Source organism: Pteronotus mesoamericanus, unplaced genomic scaffold, assembly GCF_021234165.1.
Source record: "Pteronotus mesoamericanus isolate MK-2021 breed Mesoamerican mustached bat unplaced genomic scaffold, CSHL_Meso_final scaffold_232, whole genome shotgun sequence".
Taxonomy (NCBI): Eukaryota; Metazoa; Chordata; class Mammalia; order Chiroptera; family Mormoopidae; genus Pteronotus; species Pteronotus mesoamericanus.
The window spans coordinates 27,149,555-27,169,336 of record NW_026555311.1 but is presented as its reverse complement, the minus strand read 5'-3'; the positions used below and the strand labels follow the sequence as shown (position 1 = coordinate 27,169,336).

General features: G+C 35.8%; 1 protein-coding gene across 2 annotated transcripts in view; it reads right to left on the bottom strand.

The window, feature by feature from the left end:
• WDFY3 (WD repeat and FYVE domain containing 3) overlaps nt 1-19,782 on the bottom strand; it is a 271,717-nt gene that overhangs the window by 151,365 nt on the left and 100,570 nt on the right. For both annotated transcript variants that reach the window (XM_054591789.1, XM_054591790.1), the window contains 4 exons: nt 17,445-17,568; nt 8,999-9,052; nt 3,706-3,815; nt 4-165 (listed from right to left, as the gene is read on the bottom strand). In XM_054591789.1, coding sequence (XP_054447764.1) covers nt 4-165; nt 3,706-3,815; nt 8,999-9,052; nt 17,445-17,568 — 450 coding nt within the window. The remainder of the gene's footprint in view (nt 1-3; nt 166-3,705; nt 3,816-8,998; nt 9,053-17,444; nt 17,569-19,782) is intronic.

The window sequence follows — 19,782 nt, the reverse complement described above, 5'->3', positions numbered from 1 at the left end:
TACCTGTACAAAAACTTTCTGGAGTAGTCCACGACGTTCTGCTAGAGGTAGCTCATTCTGTGCACCTCCCACTGCCTCAGGTACATGTGGAAGGTCAAAAAACAGATATAAACATTTAACCAGGGTGGAAGGCACTGACATCGTTGTCATGCAGTCCACAGTTTTCTGGAAAACAAATCAATAAATAACTGAATAGGTAGATAAACAGAATGACAGACATAACTGTAATTGATATAGCTAAGTAAGGTCACAAACTTTAAGCCAGAAGCTAAATCACAAACTCTAAATTTTAACCCAGAAAATTATATATCAAAATAACTTTTTAAGTGCCTGAAAAAATAAAAAATGCATGCTGACAAATACTCATTTCTCATTTGGACAAGTTTGCTCTTATCAAATATTGAGATATGTGTCTTTGTTATTATTAAAGTATTTAGCAACTTTGCTATTTATTTATTAAGTGGTAGCATGTTTCAAAGAACATAAGCTTCAGGACTTAGGAAAAAAGGAACTTAACCATGAATCTGGCAAATTAATTTTGTTGGACCTCACATTTTTCTCCTATAAAATGGATGTAATGGTACATATTTCTTAGGGTTAATATGAGGGTTATATAAGGTAACAAATGTACAGGCATATTAAAAACTAAATTATATATTAGTAGTTGCTTTACTATCACTTCAATGTCATTTTTATTGTAGATTCATGGGGCCAGACGGACATTTGAGGAATACAGCCATCACTGACATACACAGAATCCTCTGCATTATTTTCAGGGATTTCTAGAGGAAGACATTCCTGACCCCCTCATGGTGAACATTTCAGTACTTTAAAGAAGTAGGCTATAATAATTATCAAAATTCTCCCATGGTGTAGTTTGGAGTAAAAAGTTTAACCATACTGGAGGTCAACAGGTTGGCACCATCTGTTGATTAATTTATTAACTTTACCAACATTTACTGAATGCCTAGTGTACGCCAGGCAGTGTGCTGGGAGCTGGGCATGCCTCCCTGTCCTTCAGAAGACTGTAGTCTACCTCCGGAAGCAGGCTCATCAATAACTAATTTAATCTCTTAAGTGTAACAGTGGTAATACATACAGGTTAATATAAAAGGGAAGCATCAATAATGCCAGGAGTAGAATGAAAAAGTGTTAAGAATGAAAATAAGTGGGAAAAGGTCAGTTGGAAGATACAAGAAAGTTAGGTCATACCATACAACATGTTTCAGGAAACTGAATCCAAAATTGCTAACTCCCAAAAAGCCATAATAGTAATGTCTAAACTTTAATAAGTATTTAATATATATCGTAACAGGCATGAGGCCACGCACTTTATATTATCTAATTTACTCCTCAAATCATCCCTATGAGGCAGATTCTATTACTACATGATTCTTACTTTACAAATAAAGGGATTTACATATACTGCCTTACATTAGTGAGTTGGTTAAGTGGTCTACAGTGATTTAGGCATACTGTCCCCCATTCTGATTTGAGTTTATTTTGTTGGCACTGAACACTCAATGAAGTGTTACAAATAAAGCAACAGAACCAGATTTCAGAGAATTAGCTGTTGTAATGTAGATCACAAGTTAAATATACAGAGCCGGAAGGCTAGCCTAATTTTTAAGAAACAAATACAGAAAACCATACAAAATGGGGACTGAACTAATGCAGTAGTAAGATGGAGAAGACAGAGCCTGAAGAACAACCTGTTGCAGGCCCTGGCCCCTTTCCACAGAGCCAGTATCATTTCCTGTCTCTAATATTCAAAACCCTCTGTTTTTCCTACAATTTATTCTTTAGACATCCATGTCTCCATACATCTAATGTTCAATTTAAATGTCTGCTCATGTCTGCAATTTTCATTAATTCCTCATCTTTGCTCCTATCTTCACCTACAGAATTTGTAACTACATATTTCTATTTTCACAGCACTCCATGTACCCCAGCACTGCATTTTACAATATTATCTTCATCCACTTCATTTGTCTGTTATCTACGTGTTGACCCAGAACCATGTTTTATTCATCTCTGTGTTTCACAGCTGCCAACAGAAAATGGCACACAAACAAAAAAGTCAGCTCAAGACACAATACAAAAATTTTTTTAAATGTCTTTTCTCACTGGTAGATTATCAGTAGCTTTCCCTTCCTGTTAGGAAACAGGTATAATTTTTCATTTTCATTTTATATCTGATAGATTAAAAGTACAACTTGGAATCCAAAATGGTAATTGGCAACAACTGTAATTTTAAAGAAGTGATTAGGTTTCTCTCCTGATTCTTACACTTTTAAGGAAATCTATCCATTTGTGCATGTTTTAGTTAAACCACACTTAATGATTTTCTATTATGTGTTAAGTATTATGGTAGGACATAGTCTCAGCTTACTGAGACTATGGAGAAAGAAAAATATGGCATCTACAAAAAATATGAATGAAACAGAAATATACCAATTAAAATGATAGTTTTACAGTTTATTCTAAACCAAAGCAAATTTTGATACAGTAATATAGAGGCATTTATAACTAGCATTAACAGCAAACAAAATTGATATCTTGATAGTTATCTGACATGGTCAGATATATGGACACATATATAGAAACAATGGGCCACTTTGGGGCTATCTGAAAGTTGGTTACTTAAGGTGAATCAACATTTCCATTTGCCCAGGACTGAGGGGGCTTCTTGGGATGAGAGGTGCTAGAACTCAGAAAATACCAGGTAAATCAGAACAAGTTGGTCTGATTCTTTTTCTAATTAAAAAAGAAAAAAAAAAAACCCAACAAACAAAAAAAGGGAAACAATGCATTCCTTAGGGTTACGCCCAGCTGCTATCTACTCTGTGCTAGTGACTAGTTTCAGAATAAGGTTACTAAGAACTATGCATTGTTTCTGTTATGACAGTGTTACAGTCACCTTCGTAGAGTCCATTATTAGATAATGTGAGATGTTCAAAAGCCCACTGTAATTTTAGACAACAGCCACTCTCAAATTAACTTCGACAGGTAATTAAACTCTGAACTGCAGAAGGCTGAATAAATTTCCTTTATTCCAAAAATATCACAGGTCAAAAATCAGGTACCCAGACAGCTCATAAATGAGTAAAAGCAACATATGTCATGACCGATGTTAAAAGTAGATGGGAGGGTGGGGTGTGAGGAGAAACACTCTCCATAATAAATCAAGTGGTAAGGGAATATATATTATACTGAAAATAGCAGTATTTTCTTATTTTCCTTAAAAATTAGAAAAATTAAAAGTATTTTCCAGGTCATTTATTTCATATTAGCGAAGTGCCCTTAGCTGAACCTTGGATGAGTCTTCTAAGCCAGAGTTTCCCTAACATGAGAAACAGGATTCTTCAGCTGGGTCTCATGAAGTCGGAGTCCTGGGTTATTTATCTCCAGCCACAGGTGGTCCATCCTTTGCCCAGTGTGCTACAGAAATTGTATCATGCTCTAGGTATGTTATGATATAACAAAGGTAAAAAACAGCATTCTGTATTAGGCATTTCCTCATGTGCAAAATACATAAGGCCTCCTCACATGGATATTGTCAGAAGCATGAAATAATGTGTAAGAAGAATTAGAATATAATGATTATCATAAAATCTTATCTGGATATGACAATAAGTTTAATTTTACAAAATCCTGAGAGGATAAAAAAAAAGAGGTTATTAAACTTGAAAACATAGAACTCACCTGACCAGAGGATGCTAACAAATTAATTGTTGTCAGAAGCATCCAGCCTCTACTGGCTTCTTCACTCTGATTGATTTCTAGGAATTGGACTATGGCCCGACTTGCAGCCTCTATAAAACCAAAGGAAAGCTTTAGGTGGGAGGTGGGGAATCACATATAAAGAGGGTCTTCCTTAAAATCTACTGAGAAATGATCATTCACTAAGCACGTACTTTATATCAGCACTACTACATGTTCTGCGTCAAACATGTTAAAAAGAGCAATGTTTTCATGGCACACATAGGTGTTTATAGTACTCATATCATCATAACATTATGGAAGTGTAAAATTCAACCTACATATTTTAGGAAAAGATATGTCACAAACTAGTCAAAAAGGGTCATGGAAAAGGTAAAATTCAAATTAAGCCTGCCTGGAAAAAAAAAAAAAGTACGGGTATCCTCTACTTTTAAAGTTCACATTAGGCCACTTTGCTTTTATGAAAGACCTACATTAATACCTGTTGTTGCTAACCAAATCAGAAATCAGAAAAAAAATTCTTTTATAAAAAATGGCAAAGTGAACACAGTACTCGGCATTTGTTTTGCAGGGAGCCATTATGAAGGCTGTGCGCGCGGAGCAGTGAGAGTGGCCCCACCAAGGTCCTTCCTCAAGAACCACACTCAGCATGTCAGCATCAAGCCCCATAGCTTTGAACTGTGTCTGTGAGCACTTGGATTTTATCTCCATTTACTCTGTGCACCTGTTAACAAGATGCGTCTTAAGATACCAGGAAAGCCTAAGAGAGCTCTTAAGGATGTTACACTTAGCATAAACAGAACATAATTAAGCATTCTGGTCACGGGGACCAAAATATATTGTGTATGTGTCTGTGTTGAACTTGCCTACATCCAATGTTCATACTATTTGCATGCAGAGACACAGAATCTTGGATATTGCCCAAGTTACTATTGGTTCTGCTAAGAGTAAAGTGGCCTCTTTTAGGTGGCATCAAGTAATGAATAAAATGAAAATTCTGTTGCTTGAGTGGACTGATGGGTACAAAGCATGGTGTATATTTATCTTATCATTCCAGCTTTTACTATGTGTTCGTGTTATTTTAGGTTATATGTGTGATTCTGTATGATCTGAAAGGTTATTTTTGGGTCTCAGAATAATCGATTTTTTCCCTATAAATTAAAGGTAATTGTTTCTTCATGTTACACTACTTCAGCTTATGAAAGGTTTCACAGGCAAGCTCTACTTTTGAATAATGGGGAAACCTGTATATGTTTGTCTAGGAAGTGAGGGCAGGGTGGGAATGGAACCTAGAGACTAGGAGCACAATGTTAAAACAGAAGTGTAGGTAGAGGAAAGAATATAACGTGTACACATGAAGATAAAGAACGGTAATAACACTGGGTTAACATTCTAGAAGATCGTATATTGAGAATTAGATTCAAACATCAACAGGAGTGATAGAAAACTGACGTCTATTTATGAAGGAAGATAACTAAGGGCTATATTTAACTCTTGGGGCAAGAGGGAGCAAATGTAGTTTCTTTAGCAAAGGAGGTGATAAAATAATTACTCTAAGACTATTAACTTAGTCTTATACGACTATGTAACTATATATGACGTATATAACTATATATACGACAAACTGGGAAGCCAGAGACCAGTGCTGGTGGTGGGGGCAACAAACTGGGAGGGTGCCTTCATGATACACACAAGTGGTGACTTGAAGAGCTGACAGTAGGAGCAGAAAAACAGTGAGAGAATCATTCACAGAACTGTAACACTGCAAGAACCTTTGAAAATAAATTTAATTGATTATGTTTTTAGACATAAAGGAAAATGGATAAATCCCCAACCATAAACTTAATTTGATCAGGAGAGTTCATCAATTTTTATATTGATAACCAAGATGAATTAAAGTTGTCAGAAAGTAAGTCTTACCTGTTTACTCTAAATCAACTGGTAAGTTACTGATACACACTTAACACATTTCATAAATATGCAGAATGTAGAAAAGAATTTAGATTGTGTTAGAATTTTTTTCTCTCATTTAAGACAAACAATATAAAAGTGTTTTATTAAACACTTAAGAACTGAATGAATACAAGACGTACATGTGGTATTGTGTTGGGCACAATATACCTGCATTTGAAGGAACATTTTAATAAGAAAAAAATTTAAATTGCTTATTTTTACTGAGTCTTAACTATAAAACAAGCACTGTTAAGTACCTGTAGATGTAACTCATTTAACTGTTAACAAGAACCATGAGTTACTTTCTATTATTATACTCATTATAACATATAAATTAAGAAATGGAGAAGGAAAATAATTTGCCTACAGTAACACACCTAGTCAGTGACAGAACGTACATTCAAGTCCAGACTGTCTAACCTGTAAGAGATAACATATAGTGATAAAAGAACTTACTGGAAATGAGGGATGCCAACAGAAACCAGGCTTTTTTCTAATATTTTGTATCTCAAGTCTTGAAATGATTTTATTTAGATGTTCACTGATTTACGGTCTCTTGCCCCTCTCTGAAAAACAAACACTGGGGGGCAGTCTCCCTGCCGGCCTTGTTTCACTGCTGAGCCTCAGTGTGAAGTGTGTCCCTGCACTAAGTGAGCACTCAGTTAAGTGTCTGTTAAATGAGGGAATGAACCAACCTAGGTAGATTAAAGAAGGACACACTGAGCTCAACTGCTAATGAACATTAAGAGGTTTGGATTTACTATAATAGAGATTTCCTGGCAGTTTTGAAAAGAGGAATAATAAACAGAAAGCAATGTTTACGACTGATTAAATTGTGAAGGTTCATGAGAGAGGGAGAAAGCAAATGAAAGAATAATACCATGAAAACTTCTTTAGCAATCACAGTTTGAGACTACTAGTAAAAGGTGACCTGCAAATTTTTCTTGCAAGCTTACAAGGAACCCTGACATTTGATACATTACATGAGCCCTCTTTCTTTGATAGGAATTAAATGCTCATGTAAGGAAGACAACTCCTTCCCAGTTAGCTAAAATGATTGATTAAAGGCTGACATGCTACGCTTTCATTTCCTAGGGTTCTTCATAACTAGGCAACTATGGTTTTAAATTGTATATTTCTAATTTTTAACTCTACATTTCTAAAAAACTACCTGGAATCTTCAAGTGATTGTTTCATAGTTATAGCAATGTAATAAAATTCTGTATCACACAAAAAAAATCATTAGTAAATGAACTCGTCAATGCCACCTACGCTTCTCACAGAGGGGGAAAAAAAGAGATTTTGAAGAACTAAACTTACTTTAAGAGTGAATCAAAACTATTTTCCTGGTACGGAAGCTAGAAACTTATAAGACCATTTTGAGTGAATCTGAATCCACCCATATTATTAATATTACAACAAAATTGGACAAATACATATTTTCACTGCTATTAAATAAGTTGCCAATTAAAAACAATGAATGCTAATGCCTATTTTGAGAACCAAAACACCAAAAATGTACTCTTGGCTTGAAAAAGTTCTGTTTATTTGGTGAATGGCATTTATAGGCGTGTGTGCTTTCTTCTGTTTTGGTTGACAATGAACACTGAGGTATTCCTCAAGATAATTAAAGACAAATAATGGACTAAAGCTTGCCCTCCTTGGGGCGTGTCTACTCTAATTTTCATTTCCAGTGAATTTTCTTTCTCCTAAATTGTGAAGGTCCCACAAGACCTGTAACCAGGGGAGCAATGGGCGGTGGCAACTCATTCCAGGCTGACCCCCACAACCTGTCCCTAAGTCCCCCTTTCTCTGACTCTCCAGTCAGCGGAGAGCAGCGCCACCTACGCTCTCTCCTCTTGCTTCTTATCCTAAGCCCTTCTTTGTTATCACTGCCCCAAAACTTTAATAAAGGTAGTCTCAAAAAACAAAACAAAACAAAACTCTGAAAAAAAACACAACACTATTCTATTTGTTATTAAATATTGTAACAGTTCCATTGATTGCTGATCTGAATAGATAGATAATACCGGTGAAAAAACTTTGAAAAAGATCAAGACAGTGTAATTATGTACAGTATCCCGTTAACAACTTCATTAACTAAGTAAGTACTCTCTTTGAGAAGGTGAAGAAGACCTAAGTTATATCAGGAATAATGTAAATTTTATTATTTGGCTTTCAATTATATGCTTATACAAAAAAATCTGAGTAAGTAGTTGTGGCTGAATAACATGGAACAGATCTAAATTTGTCACTGACAGATCATCTATATGTAACAAAAATATTCAGAGGAACTACTTTATTTTCATTTACGAATTTCAGTATATTGCTATTCAAAACACCTTTATGGGATCTTGCACTTTTTATTTTAAATAAGTTAAGAAGCTGATTGTAAAAGTATATAACATTTAGTGGTATCTTAAAACTACATGTATACTAAAAAGTAATTTTAAATTAAATTTCCAGAAATCGGTTTTTAAAAACTTAGAAACAAACTGACAATAACGGAGTATGGGGTAGATAACCGGGGAAAGAAGGGGAAGGGTCATCGAGGAACATGTATAAAAGACCCAGGGACAAAGCCAAAGGGCGGGTAGGATTGAGGGTGGGGGTGGGTAGAGCAAGGACAGAGGTGGTGGGAAAATGGGAGAAAAATGTACTTGAACAACAATAAAAAAAAACAACTTAGAAAACCATTTCCAAGTCAAAAAAATATTGCATTAGGATCTGTTAATTTCACTTATATTTAACAAATACAAATTTAAATGATGGTTTAACTTAAGGTTATAAGAATTAACATAAAAATGTATTATCCCATATTGCTAGCTGCCAATCATTTGATTCAAGCTTTTGCTTTCACAATTGCATTTTAATACATATAGTTAGACTAAAAAAAAAAATGCAGAAATGGAGTTAGAACTCATTGTTAGATTAAATAACAATAGAATGCAGACAATTTTAAAAGAACTTTAAGTTCCCAGTCTACACTGAGAGAATATAAGTGAATTCAACTGGCATTCAGAACAATTCAGAACACAAAATTTGTTAATAATAAATGCAATGCAACATTTTTCCCTTTGCAAAGTCCATTTAAAGCATACTCATTTTCAAACTTACGCTTTAGGATGACAATGTGAGACATGTTAATAGTATTATTACACTTATTTAAGAAAGAAACTAAGCCCTGAACAACCCTTCCCGTTTACCTCCATCCCCCAAAAAAACCCTTCCATAAGTTAGTCAGAAACACAGTATTAGAATTCATAATTTCCATGCTTCTTTTCATTTGATGATACATAACCACACCTTGGGATTAAATTACCTGATGGTGTTGTGGCTTTGAAATCCTTGGAGGACAGCAGGGCACAATGTTTCTCTGTTTAAAAAAAAAGGCTGGGTTGTCTAATTGGGGATTCGCTACGTTATACTAATCCCACGGGAAAAGAAGCACTGACCTCTTTTCCTGTAGATTGTCAAATAAAAAAATGACAACACAACAATAGCCATCAGGTGTGAACGAATCAAGTTGCTGCATTCGTCGCCAGCAGTACTCAGCATGGCTTGGCTTCTTCGTGACTGCACTGCTGCCCACTTTTTCTTGCACCACTGCGTTTAACAGTGGCACCTAACATGCACCGAAGTCATTAACCATAAACCGAAGATATTTTTTCACAGGTGGGAACTCTCTGCTTTACTAATATAAACTGATTATGTCCCCTTAAAATTAAGCAGACTGCATATTTGAATTTAAGTAACTACACAAGATGGAAAGAAATTTTAAGCTATCCCCTTTAAACAATATAGCCACAAAATTATGTATTTTCTTTAAATCAGCTCAAAGTCACTGTATTTTTACCAAAAGCCACACAGAGGCAACAACAAACACAGAATTAGGAAAGACTGAGAACTAGAACTGTGAGGTTGCCTTGTGTGTCACAAATCAGTCTATGCATCCACTTTATACATTGGTATTTCCTAAAAGTTTCCATTTTTACTAACTTCTGATAGATTTAAACAAGAGGATTGCAGATAAGCATGGTTCTACTGAGATATCTATAACTCATGTTAGAGATGATCTGACAAAAAGACTTGATATGTGAGTAGTGACCAGGTAACAAACAAAATAACAAATATTCTACACTAAATTCAGAGGAGTCCTGGAAAAATAATCTTGCCCTGATGCCAAATACAGCTTTCTCCAAAAGAGTAATAAAGGGCTCATGTCACCTGCTTTTTTGGAGAAAACTTTATAATACTAATTATAACAATTACTGTCAACACCTTACTATAAAATAAAAGGTTATATGAGGAATCAAAAAATAGCCAATTTCATAGAAGCAGGAAGTAGAATGGTGAGACCCAAGGACTGGGAGGAAGAGCAAATGGGGAGCTGCTGATCCGTGAGTGTAAAGTTAGTTATGCAAGACGAAAAAGTTCTAGAGATCCACTGTACAACACTGTGCTTAGAGTTAACTGTACATTTAAAAATTCGTTAAGAGGGCAGATATAAGTTATGTGTTTTTTGCCACAATAAAAATCAATCAATCAATTAGAAAATAAAGATGGGGATATGTAAGAGTAAGATGATTCAGTACGTCCCTAAATCTTGAAAATCTAATTTTTTTTAACCACAAAAGATAAAAAATATCTCCATGATGCATCCTGACCAGGGAGCTCAGTTGGTTTGACCGTTGTCCTGATACACCAAGGTTGCAGGTACAAACTCTGGTCAGGGTCCATAAAAGAAGCACCCAATAAATGCATAAATAAGTGGAGCAACAAATCAATGTCTCTCTCTTTCAAATCAATAAACAAGAGAAAGAAAAACAAATTCCCATGAAAGTGTTTGTGATAACAAAAACGACCAAAAGAAACTTCCAATGTTCAAGACTAAAAGTAAAAGAACAAGGATTCCCAAAGCCAGGGTTATTTAAGGCAGATTTAGAAGATATTCCAAAATTATTCTTTTCTCTCTTAATTATCAGTAAGGCTGGCTTTTCTAACACTGCTTCAATTCTCAAAGCATGAAAAGGAGGGGAGAGCAGAGAAATCCTATGTCACAGTCAGTAAAAATTTATTGAACATGTTATCTGTGACAAACATTCTTCTAGGTATGTGATTTTCAACAGGTGTGCCACAAGAATTTTTGGAACATGCAACACCTGACTAGTTAGAAGCACTGAACTATTTTCCTGTAGACTTGTCACATAAAAAAAAAAAAAAAATGACAACACAACAATAGCCATCAGGTGTGAATGAATCAAAATTATACCTTTTTTTGTCAGATGGGCAAAAAATATATTTTTTTGGTGTGCTGCAGAACTTTAGTAATTAGTTTATGTGTGCCATGAGATGAAAGAGGTTGAAAATTGCTGTTCCAGATTATACAGAAGTAACTGTGATGGACAATAAAATTAAATAAGTAAATAAACAAGATACTTCAGACCATGACAAAGCTCTAAAGGAAATATTTTAGGTGACAAAATAAAAGTATACTAACTGGTATGGGGATAGAGTAGAAAAAACCTATTTGCGACATGGTAATTAAGAAAGGTTTCTCTTACAGAGGTAAAATTCATACAAATTTAATTCAATTTCACTGGGTTCTAAAGTTAATAAATTTCAAGTTTAAAGCTAAAAATTACATGGAAGTAGATAATATGAAAAAATACATCTAAAAATAGCTGGGAAATAAGATGTTATCAATGGGAAAGGTGGATAAAGAGCACAGAGGGCTCTATGAGTTAGGTTTATAACTTACCTGAGTCTATTAATTATGTCAAAATGAAAAAAAAAAAGGTTTTTTTGTTTTGTTTTTTTTAATCTATAGCTATTACTGACACTAACAATGAGACATCTACTTCACTTAGGATACTTCTCCTTATTTCTAAAACAATGTCCTATGGATGTTAGATTAAAAAGGGATTCAGGAAAACAAATCTCCAATACAGAAAAAAGTTTTTCTACAAACATGCAGATTATGTATTACAAAGACAGCAACAGAGAAGTAAGTAAATAAAATTTTGGGAGTTTTTTTCCTAATCTAGGAATACAATGACAGGAGTCAACTTGTGATAGAGAAATTTCCTGTATTTAAAATAGCTGAATTTGTATAAAACACACATATCTTCTATTTAAGGTCACCTTCTCATTTTCACAGGAGAACTGAAATCAGGAAAGATAAAGAAAGGATGCAATGCAATTTGGGGAGGAGAAGGGAGAAGAGAGCGCAGGAAAGTTACCTTAACTATCTTGACAACTTTCATTAGACTTGCTCAAAGAAATGCAAATATAATTAAAACTGTCACACTTTAAAATCCACCTATCAATTCATATAATGCAATGCTTCTGAATAAAGGATTCTGACCTCAGTCTAAAAATATTTAATAGCTATTGCTCCAAAGACTTTATAATGGGCTCCAGTTAAAGATAAAAGGTCTGTTTTCTCCTGAAACCCCACTGATATGGCCTGAAATGTGTCCCTCCCAGAATTCACATGTTGAAGCCTTAACTCTTAATGTAATGGTATTTGGTGATGAAGCCTTTGGAAGGAAATTAATTAAAGTTTAGATGAGGTCATGAGGGTGGGGCCCTCGTGATGGGATTAGTGCCCTTATAAGAAGAGAGGCCACAGCTCTCTCTCCTCCAGGTGAGGCCACATCCAGAAGGTGCTACCTGCAATCCAGGAAGTGAGATCACAGCAGAAACCAATCATGCTGACACTGAGATCTAGGCTTTCAGCCTCTAGAACTGTAAAAAATATTTCTGTTGGTCTATGGTATTTTATGTCAGCTGGAGCATGCTAACATACCCGCTAAAATAGTTGTAAAAGGATTTTTTGAGAAAGCATAAACCCATAAGGACAAAGAGAATAGGAAAGATAAAAACAATTTTAAATACTAAAATAGTACAGAAGTTAGTGGTAACTGATTTAATAAATTCTAGAATCTTAAAGTAAATGCAGGAAAAGCAACTAAATTATAAGAGAACTACCGAGAGGCTGAGGAATTGGTGGAACTAGCTACCTTTGGAAGCAGAGGTGATGGGAAACCATCCACAGAGGACTGGTGAAAGTACTTTTATGAGCAGCCAGGCACGCAATGCGATATACAGATCATATATCACAGACATGTACACCTGTAACTTGTATGACTCTATTGACCAACATCACCCCAGTAAATGTAATAAAAAATAAACGTTATTCTATAAAATGAGTAAACATTTTTTTTTAAAAGCAGTTAGACCCCAGATCCGCACTACAAAGAGGGCACTAGACAGGAGGTTTATTCAATGTAAAGAGTAAGAGACAGTGTTTGGATTGGGTTGGAGGAGGGATGACAACAGCTCACCAGGCACAGCTGTGGTGCTCATGGAAATAAAGCAGAAACTCATATACTGAATGCTGAGGGTCCTCAGACCTTTCCCTTACTAGGCATCCAAAATGTTCAGAATCATACATATATGGTCTAGGTAATGACTAGATATCATTCTCTGAGGACTCTGTCTAGCCAGGGAAAGATGGTCAACAAAATGGCCCAGCAGGATCACCCTGGACTGATGCCCAGAGTTGCAAGATCCACCCACAACTGCAAAACTACCCAGCAGCTTTCCATCCATTCTTACACAGGAACAGATGGCCAAGGATGAGATATGTGAGGACATTCTCCAACACAAGAGAAAAAGAGACAGAAACAAATTAACAAAAAAGGGCAAGCTTAAACAGACTATGTAGGGACATGAACATATGAAAGAAAAGCAAAAACTCAACTAAGAGAATCCATAAAAAACGAAACACCAATAAAAAAAGAAAAAAATTCTTAGCAATTAAAATGTCACACACACACACCCCCCCTCCCCCATAGAAGGAATGGATGGTAAAACTGCAAAGCTCTCTCAGCAAGTAGAATAAAAAACCAAAGCGAAAATAAGCAATGACGATAAGAAAATGAGACTGTCTTAAAGGTACATCTGACTAGACAGAGAAAATAGATGGGAGGATATTATTATTTAAACAATTCATGAAATGTCCTCCAAATTAAAGGATATGAATTCTCAGATTAAGAAGTACTCAGCATAATTGACAAATATAGGTCTACTCAAGCAGGTTATAAAATTTTACAAGAGGATGGCCAAAAAGTGGATCCTAAAGGCTTTTATAGGAAAGAAAAAAAGGGGCACTGAAAAAGAATCGAGCATCTAGGAAGCTTCATTTCTCAACAGCAGTATAGGCATCCAGAATATGCTGAAGAAATGATTTTTAAGTTCTGAGAAAAAAATGATTTCCAGCCGAGAATCTGATACCTACTAAAAGGAGGATAAATACAATCCAAGATGCAAGATTTTCCAGTATGACCTTGAGCATTCATATTGGGTTGGCATGGAGAAAGATGTAGATAAGACACCCTCTCCCCCCTTTCACTGACCATGTCCCCAGAAGTGCTGCACCTAAGCTCAATTTCCCATGACGCTGGTAGCTTCTACTCTCTGGTAGGAAGGCCTGTAACTTCCCCTAACCCCAAAGTCTTCTGGGCCTAAACAGCTAGCATTGTCAAACAACTCCTACAAACATCTAGTAAGTACTCAAGGAGTCTAGGGCACAAGGAGTTTGTGTGTTTCTTCACTGATAAAACTGCAATCATGTTTGTACATTGTATTTGGGGGAGAGGGGAGAACTCCCAAGCACACTTTTCTGAGAGATAATGAGGGTGGTGGACCTGTGCCTTGTTTCCTCTTTCTGCAGCAAAGCCATGCTATATGAAATCGTGTGATTTGTGCTAAGCCCCGGTATCTGGAAGGCTGTCAGCCAAAATGTATCACCTTACTTAATAAAGTTGAAGGAACTCAGCTTATTCAGCAATAGTCAGATTTTCACTCATGGGATTTCTGTAAACGAATGAAAAAAACCAAAACCAAAACCAAAAATGGTAATTCTCCTGCATCATTTGTCAGGAAGCTTCTGGAAAAGATGCTTTACCAGTCAGTTTGAGAAAAAAGATGACATGAGATTCAGGAAACAGAGGCTCTGTTTCAAAGAAGTGGCAAGGCATCCCAGGATGACATGAATGGGGATGTAAAATGACAGCTGTGCAACGGGCCTAGAGAGTACCTACTATATACTAAAGCAGCCAGAAGATTCTAGAAGAGCTGTTTGCAAAAAGATCATACTGACAGAATGTCTGTTGTCGTCCATCCTATTGAGGTGAGATTCAGCAAAACAGGGGAATAAGAGATGAATGTGAAATAAAAATGTAGAAAGTAGTAAAAAATAAGCAATTATTAAGTCTGATGGAGGCAGGGGAGAAGTTTTCAAGGAAAGGAATCTAGCATATCATATGGCTCATCTTAGAATGGTGTTTTCATAATCACAATCATGAATCCTGATCTAATCAAAATCATGATAGAGCAGCACTGAAGGGGTATAGGTAGAGTCTGTGTGGTCGTAGTAGTAAGCTTAAGAGATAAGTCTCCTCTTGTGAAAAGTCAGAAGACAGGATCAAAATGTGAAAAATGAAGAACGCATACTGTAAATTGTTGGGAAACACCTTGTCTGGTTTCAGGAGCTGTAACCCCACTGGCAGGTGTGAGAACCCCAAGGCTGGAAATAATCAGGGAGGCCTTGGAAAAACAGGCCCCTGGGGAGACGAAACCTGTCCCCCTGGCAGGGGCACAGCCCTTGCCCCCTTCACATCACCCTGCCTGACCCTGTGATGGTTGGTGATCCACGATGGGTAAGTTTTCTCATGAGGAGAAAACAACCTAAGACAGACATCAGCCAGTATGGGCAGCAGACAAGGTCTTGGGAGACGTGGAGAAAGAGCAAAAAGGCCCACACACCTTGGCTCGGCAAGGAGTCCTCATTCTATTTGAAAGAAGTCTCCTTGTCTCTTGGCAGCCTCCTCCCCACACCTGGCTCAGGCTCAAAACAATAATGGAGATAGTCCTAAACCAGATCTGGTGGTTCCTAGGGGTAATCAGGCCTAAAAGTAAACTCTTTACAGTATGCTTTGTTTTTCCCTCAAAAGATATGATAGCCAGCTCATGCTAGGAAGGAAATTTATATTATTCAGACCCTAAACCTATACACTTAGGCGCTCTTATGTTTACTATGCTCTCATGTTCAGTAGTCTCTTATTTACTAGTCTTCTCTTGGACCCCTGTAAATCGTTGGGTTCCTGCCATTTGTTTTCTTCAAAACGTCATCTATTCTCTGTAAACATAAACATACTGATGTAATGAGATAACCTGTGCATTCCTGTTACCTGGCCCCACTGATACCCTTTTCAATAAAAGCCTTTGAACAAAGGGGCGGTGGGCTTTCCCCACTAGGGGGATGTGCCATGTCCCCTCTCCTGGCAAACAGAGAAGTGTTTGCAATGACTCGTGTTTATTCCCCCCAATCCGTGACACCCCCAGGATGGACTCTGCAGGATTCTGAGGCTGCGGTCCCATCTCAGCTGGCACCGGACAATAACCCTAAGATTCCAAAGCACCGCGCTCCCAGCGACCTGCTCTGTCCCCCTGGCAGTCTGACCAGGGACGAGCAGCTACCCCTGGTGCTTCCCCTACACAGCAACAAATGTTATTCAGACACAGAGAATTAAATATTAAAGAAAAGTTAAATGTTCACAAATTACTGCCTCTCAGGAGTGAAAAATAGGGATGAACCAGGATGACAGAAGGACTTGCTATTTTTAATAAACCTCTTAATTATCTGGCCTTTAAAACTACATGCTTATATTTTAATAAAAATAGAAACAAATTAAAAATGATTTTATAACAAAGGCATACTGTTACTATTGAAAAATAATAATTTGATGGGCTCAAAAGATAGCTGATTTTCCCAATGCTTCAACAAGAAAGTTATCAACCATCAAAAACCCAAAAATAACAAAATAAAATTAAGATAAAATCGCTTGAACATACTGCTAATTTATATAATTACTAATAATTAAAATCAAGAAAGCTTATTTTAATGTTAAGTAAACAAAAAGATACTTTATAAAGTTTAAAATTAACTAATTATAAAAAGAATAGTATTCAGGCAGCATTCATAAAAGGCCTAGTGTAGGTAAAGCATTGTAGATCACATAAAGACCCCTAAACAGCTTATGGTCAAATAGGAAAATAAAGACACACACCCAAACACCACTCATGGAGTTGAGAAACAAAAAGTAGTTCAGAAGAGAAATTTGGTTTTCCTTTGAGTACGGAAAACAAGAAACAGTCCATTAAAAAGGTGTGACTTAATCCAAGCTGGGAAGATTTAGACATACTGAGATGGGGAAGATTCTTCTTACAGAGTAAAGCATCATAAGAAAAGAATAGAAATAAAAGCATAGACAAGTTTGGGACTCTAAACAACTTGGTTTGGATGAAATATAGAAAAGGAAAAAAGAAATTTAAAAGTGTAGGCTAAAAAAACCAAAACAAAACAAAACAAAAACCCAACCAAAACACTTAGGACCAGTTTTTGGGTTTGCCTTAAATGTCATGCTAAGATTCTGGATTTTGTTCAGAAAAAAACAAAAGCATTGTTGAAAGGGATGGGGAGAGGGTGGTAGCGGTCCAAAGAAAGTAGTCTTGATAGAACTACTCTACTTAAAATTAGAAGACGTTGAAACCAAGGGAAGAATGTGACTATAAGAATGTGAATGAGACAGGTAATTAAAATCCACATGTCTAGAATCAGGTCAATTTCCTATTTAAGTAACACTTTTACCAACTGACCATTCAAATAAATCAGTTTTTGTTGATTTCTGTAATAATACCTGTAGATTTGTTTGATGCTCTCCTTCGAATTTCTGTTACCATCAGTCGTGAAACTTGTGTTGTGAACTGCAGAAGATCAGAAAATTTTTCTGTCATTGTATTTGGCGGAGCATTTCCAAAAACCTGTGGATGAGAAAAAAACAATTTTTAATAGAGCACTGTCAACTTTTTTCTTTTATTCTGTGCATGTCAAAATGTGGTATGACTTGGAAATCAAGTTATAAAATGTATGCTTAAACTGTTTCTTTGGATCTGAATAATATGTTTAAAAGTACAACTCTCAATAAATCACGTCTAGCCACGTTTCCTTATATATATTAATTGTTGAATTAATGATTAAATAAATATAATCTAAAAGCCAACAACTAGTTTTCTATACAATTTGAGTCAATCTACTTTAGAAGCTTTAGAAAACATAATGTTTCTATGAAAAAATCTAAATTAAGAATTTAAGATTCTTGGATGGTACACAGATAACATTAGATGGTGAAAAGCAGAGACTTTACTATTGCTAAGTTCTTGGCTGAATATAGAATTCACTAACTTCATCTTGTATCTCAGAATTTCTCAATCTAACAGCAATAATTCCCAAAACAAGACTGGGAAGGAAAAGACTAGAATGAAGAGAGTGAATGAGAGGGTCATGAATCTTCCCTATCTGAGTATGTGTCCAAATCTTCCCAGCTTGCATTAAGACGCACATTTTTGATGGACTATTTCTTGTTTTCTTATTCAAAGGAAAAAAACTTTCTGTTCTGAACTACTTTTTGTTTCTCAACTCCATGAATGTAAAGAGGGCTCTGGGCAGTGAAAAGAGTTGTTAAACCTCAAAGTGGATATGAAATTAGGGTAGTTGAGGAATCAAAAGGCTGGTGAGGCTGGATGTTTTGAATGAGAAGGAAAGTGGTACAAGATAAGGTTGGAGAGGGACAGGGCCTAAAACATAAATCTGATGTTTTAGATAATACTAAATACATAAGATAGCAAAGGAAAGAAATTTTTTTTTGTGACTGAAATCAACAATAAATCTAAAATATTATGTATGTATTCACCACATTCCACAAATAGTGGTATTTCTTAAAAACACATAATGCTTCTGCCATGTACTTCAATGTGTGCCATGGAGCATAGAGCTGGGAGTCAGGAGGCTTGGATTCTCCTCACTCTCAGGAACTACGGCTCAAATGTTTGTTCTTAGTTTCTTCATCTGTCAAGGGAGAGAACTGAGCAAGAGACTGGTGGGTAACATATTCAACTCAGAAGGGATAATTCCACAAGAGATATGTGACATTCATAACTCAGATGAAAATAAAAACAGTACTGAGGAAAAAACATGCATTCTAGCAAATTCAATAAAAATAATTACCATATAGTGATCATTTACCATGTGCCTACCAGTATTCAAATACTTAACATGTGATGTCATTTAAATCTCATAAAATCTTATACAGTATTCCCATTTCACAGATTAAAAAAAAAGTAAGGGTTGGGGAAGTAAAACAACGTAAGCCAGGAGTGGTGAAGCTACAATTTAAGGCTAGACCTGTCTGATCCAAAGTCTTGCTCTTAATCACTCAGCTGAACCCTATCACTGTAACTTTGCAATGTTCACCTTTAGGAAAACAACATGGTCTGACTGGTTTTTAGAAGGCTAATTTTTAATATTCATCTAAATAAATTTCAGAAAATTTCCTGGTACCACCAGTAAACATTTCTGGCATACTCGGGGAAAACAAATTAATGGTGATATTTAATGTGGCATGCATATAGTAGAGGCTCAATATGTATTTGTTGCAGAATGAAGCCATTTAATAAAAACTGTTAAACATGACTAACATGAAAGGTTGGAATTTTGACAGTTTTCTAAAATGGTGTCTTTTGCTTCCTATATACAGTAGATGTCATATCTAAAATTAAGTTACACAGTACGACCACCATTAATTCTTAAATAATTGCAATATAAAACAGACTTTAAAAATTAATGATCAAGATGTAATTGTGTTATTTTATTTTGTAAATGAACTAAGATTTCTTATCAATTAATATAAATAATTAGGGAAACATTTATCTTATACTTTCCCTGTTTCTCAGAAGGACCATGGACAGATGGAAAAAGAAACTTGAGACTGCTTCCCTCAGTTGCTTCTCTCCTTCCTCTCCTCTTGGGATTTGCTTGCCTCAGGAGATCACATACTCTTATCTGCTCTGGGTGTGGCCTGTAACTGTGCCTTTCTATTTCAAGGGTAAATTCATTCCTTTGTTGCACAGACCTATTTGCTAATGTCATCTGTACTGGTATTATATAATAAGTATTAAAGCTGTACATATGTGAATAGT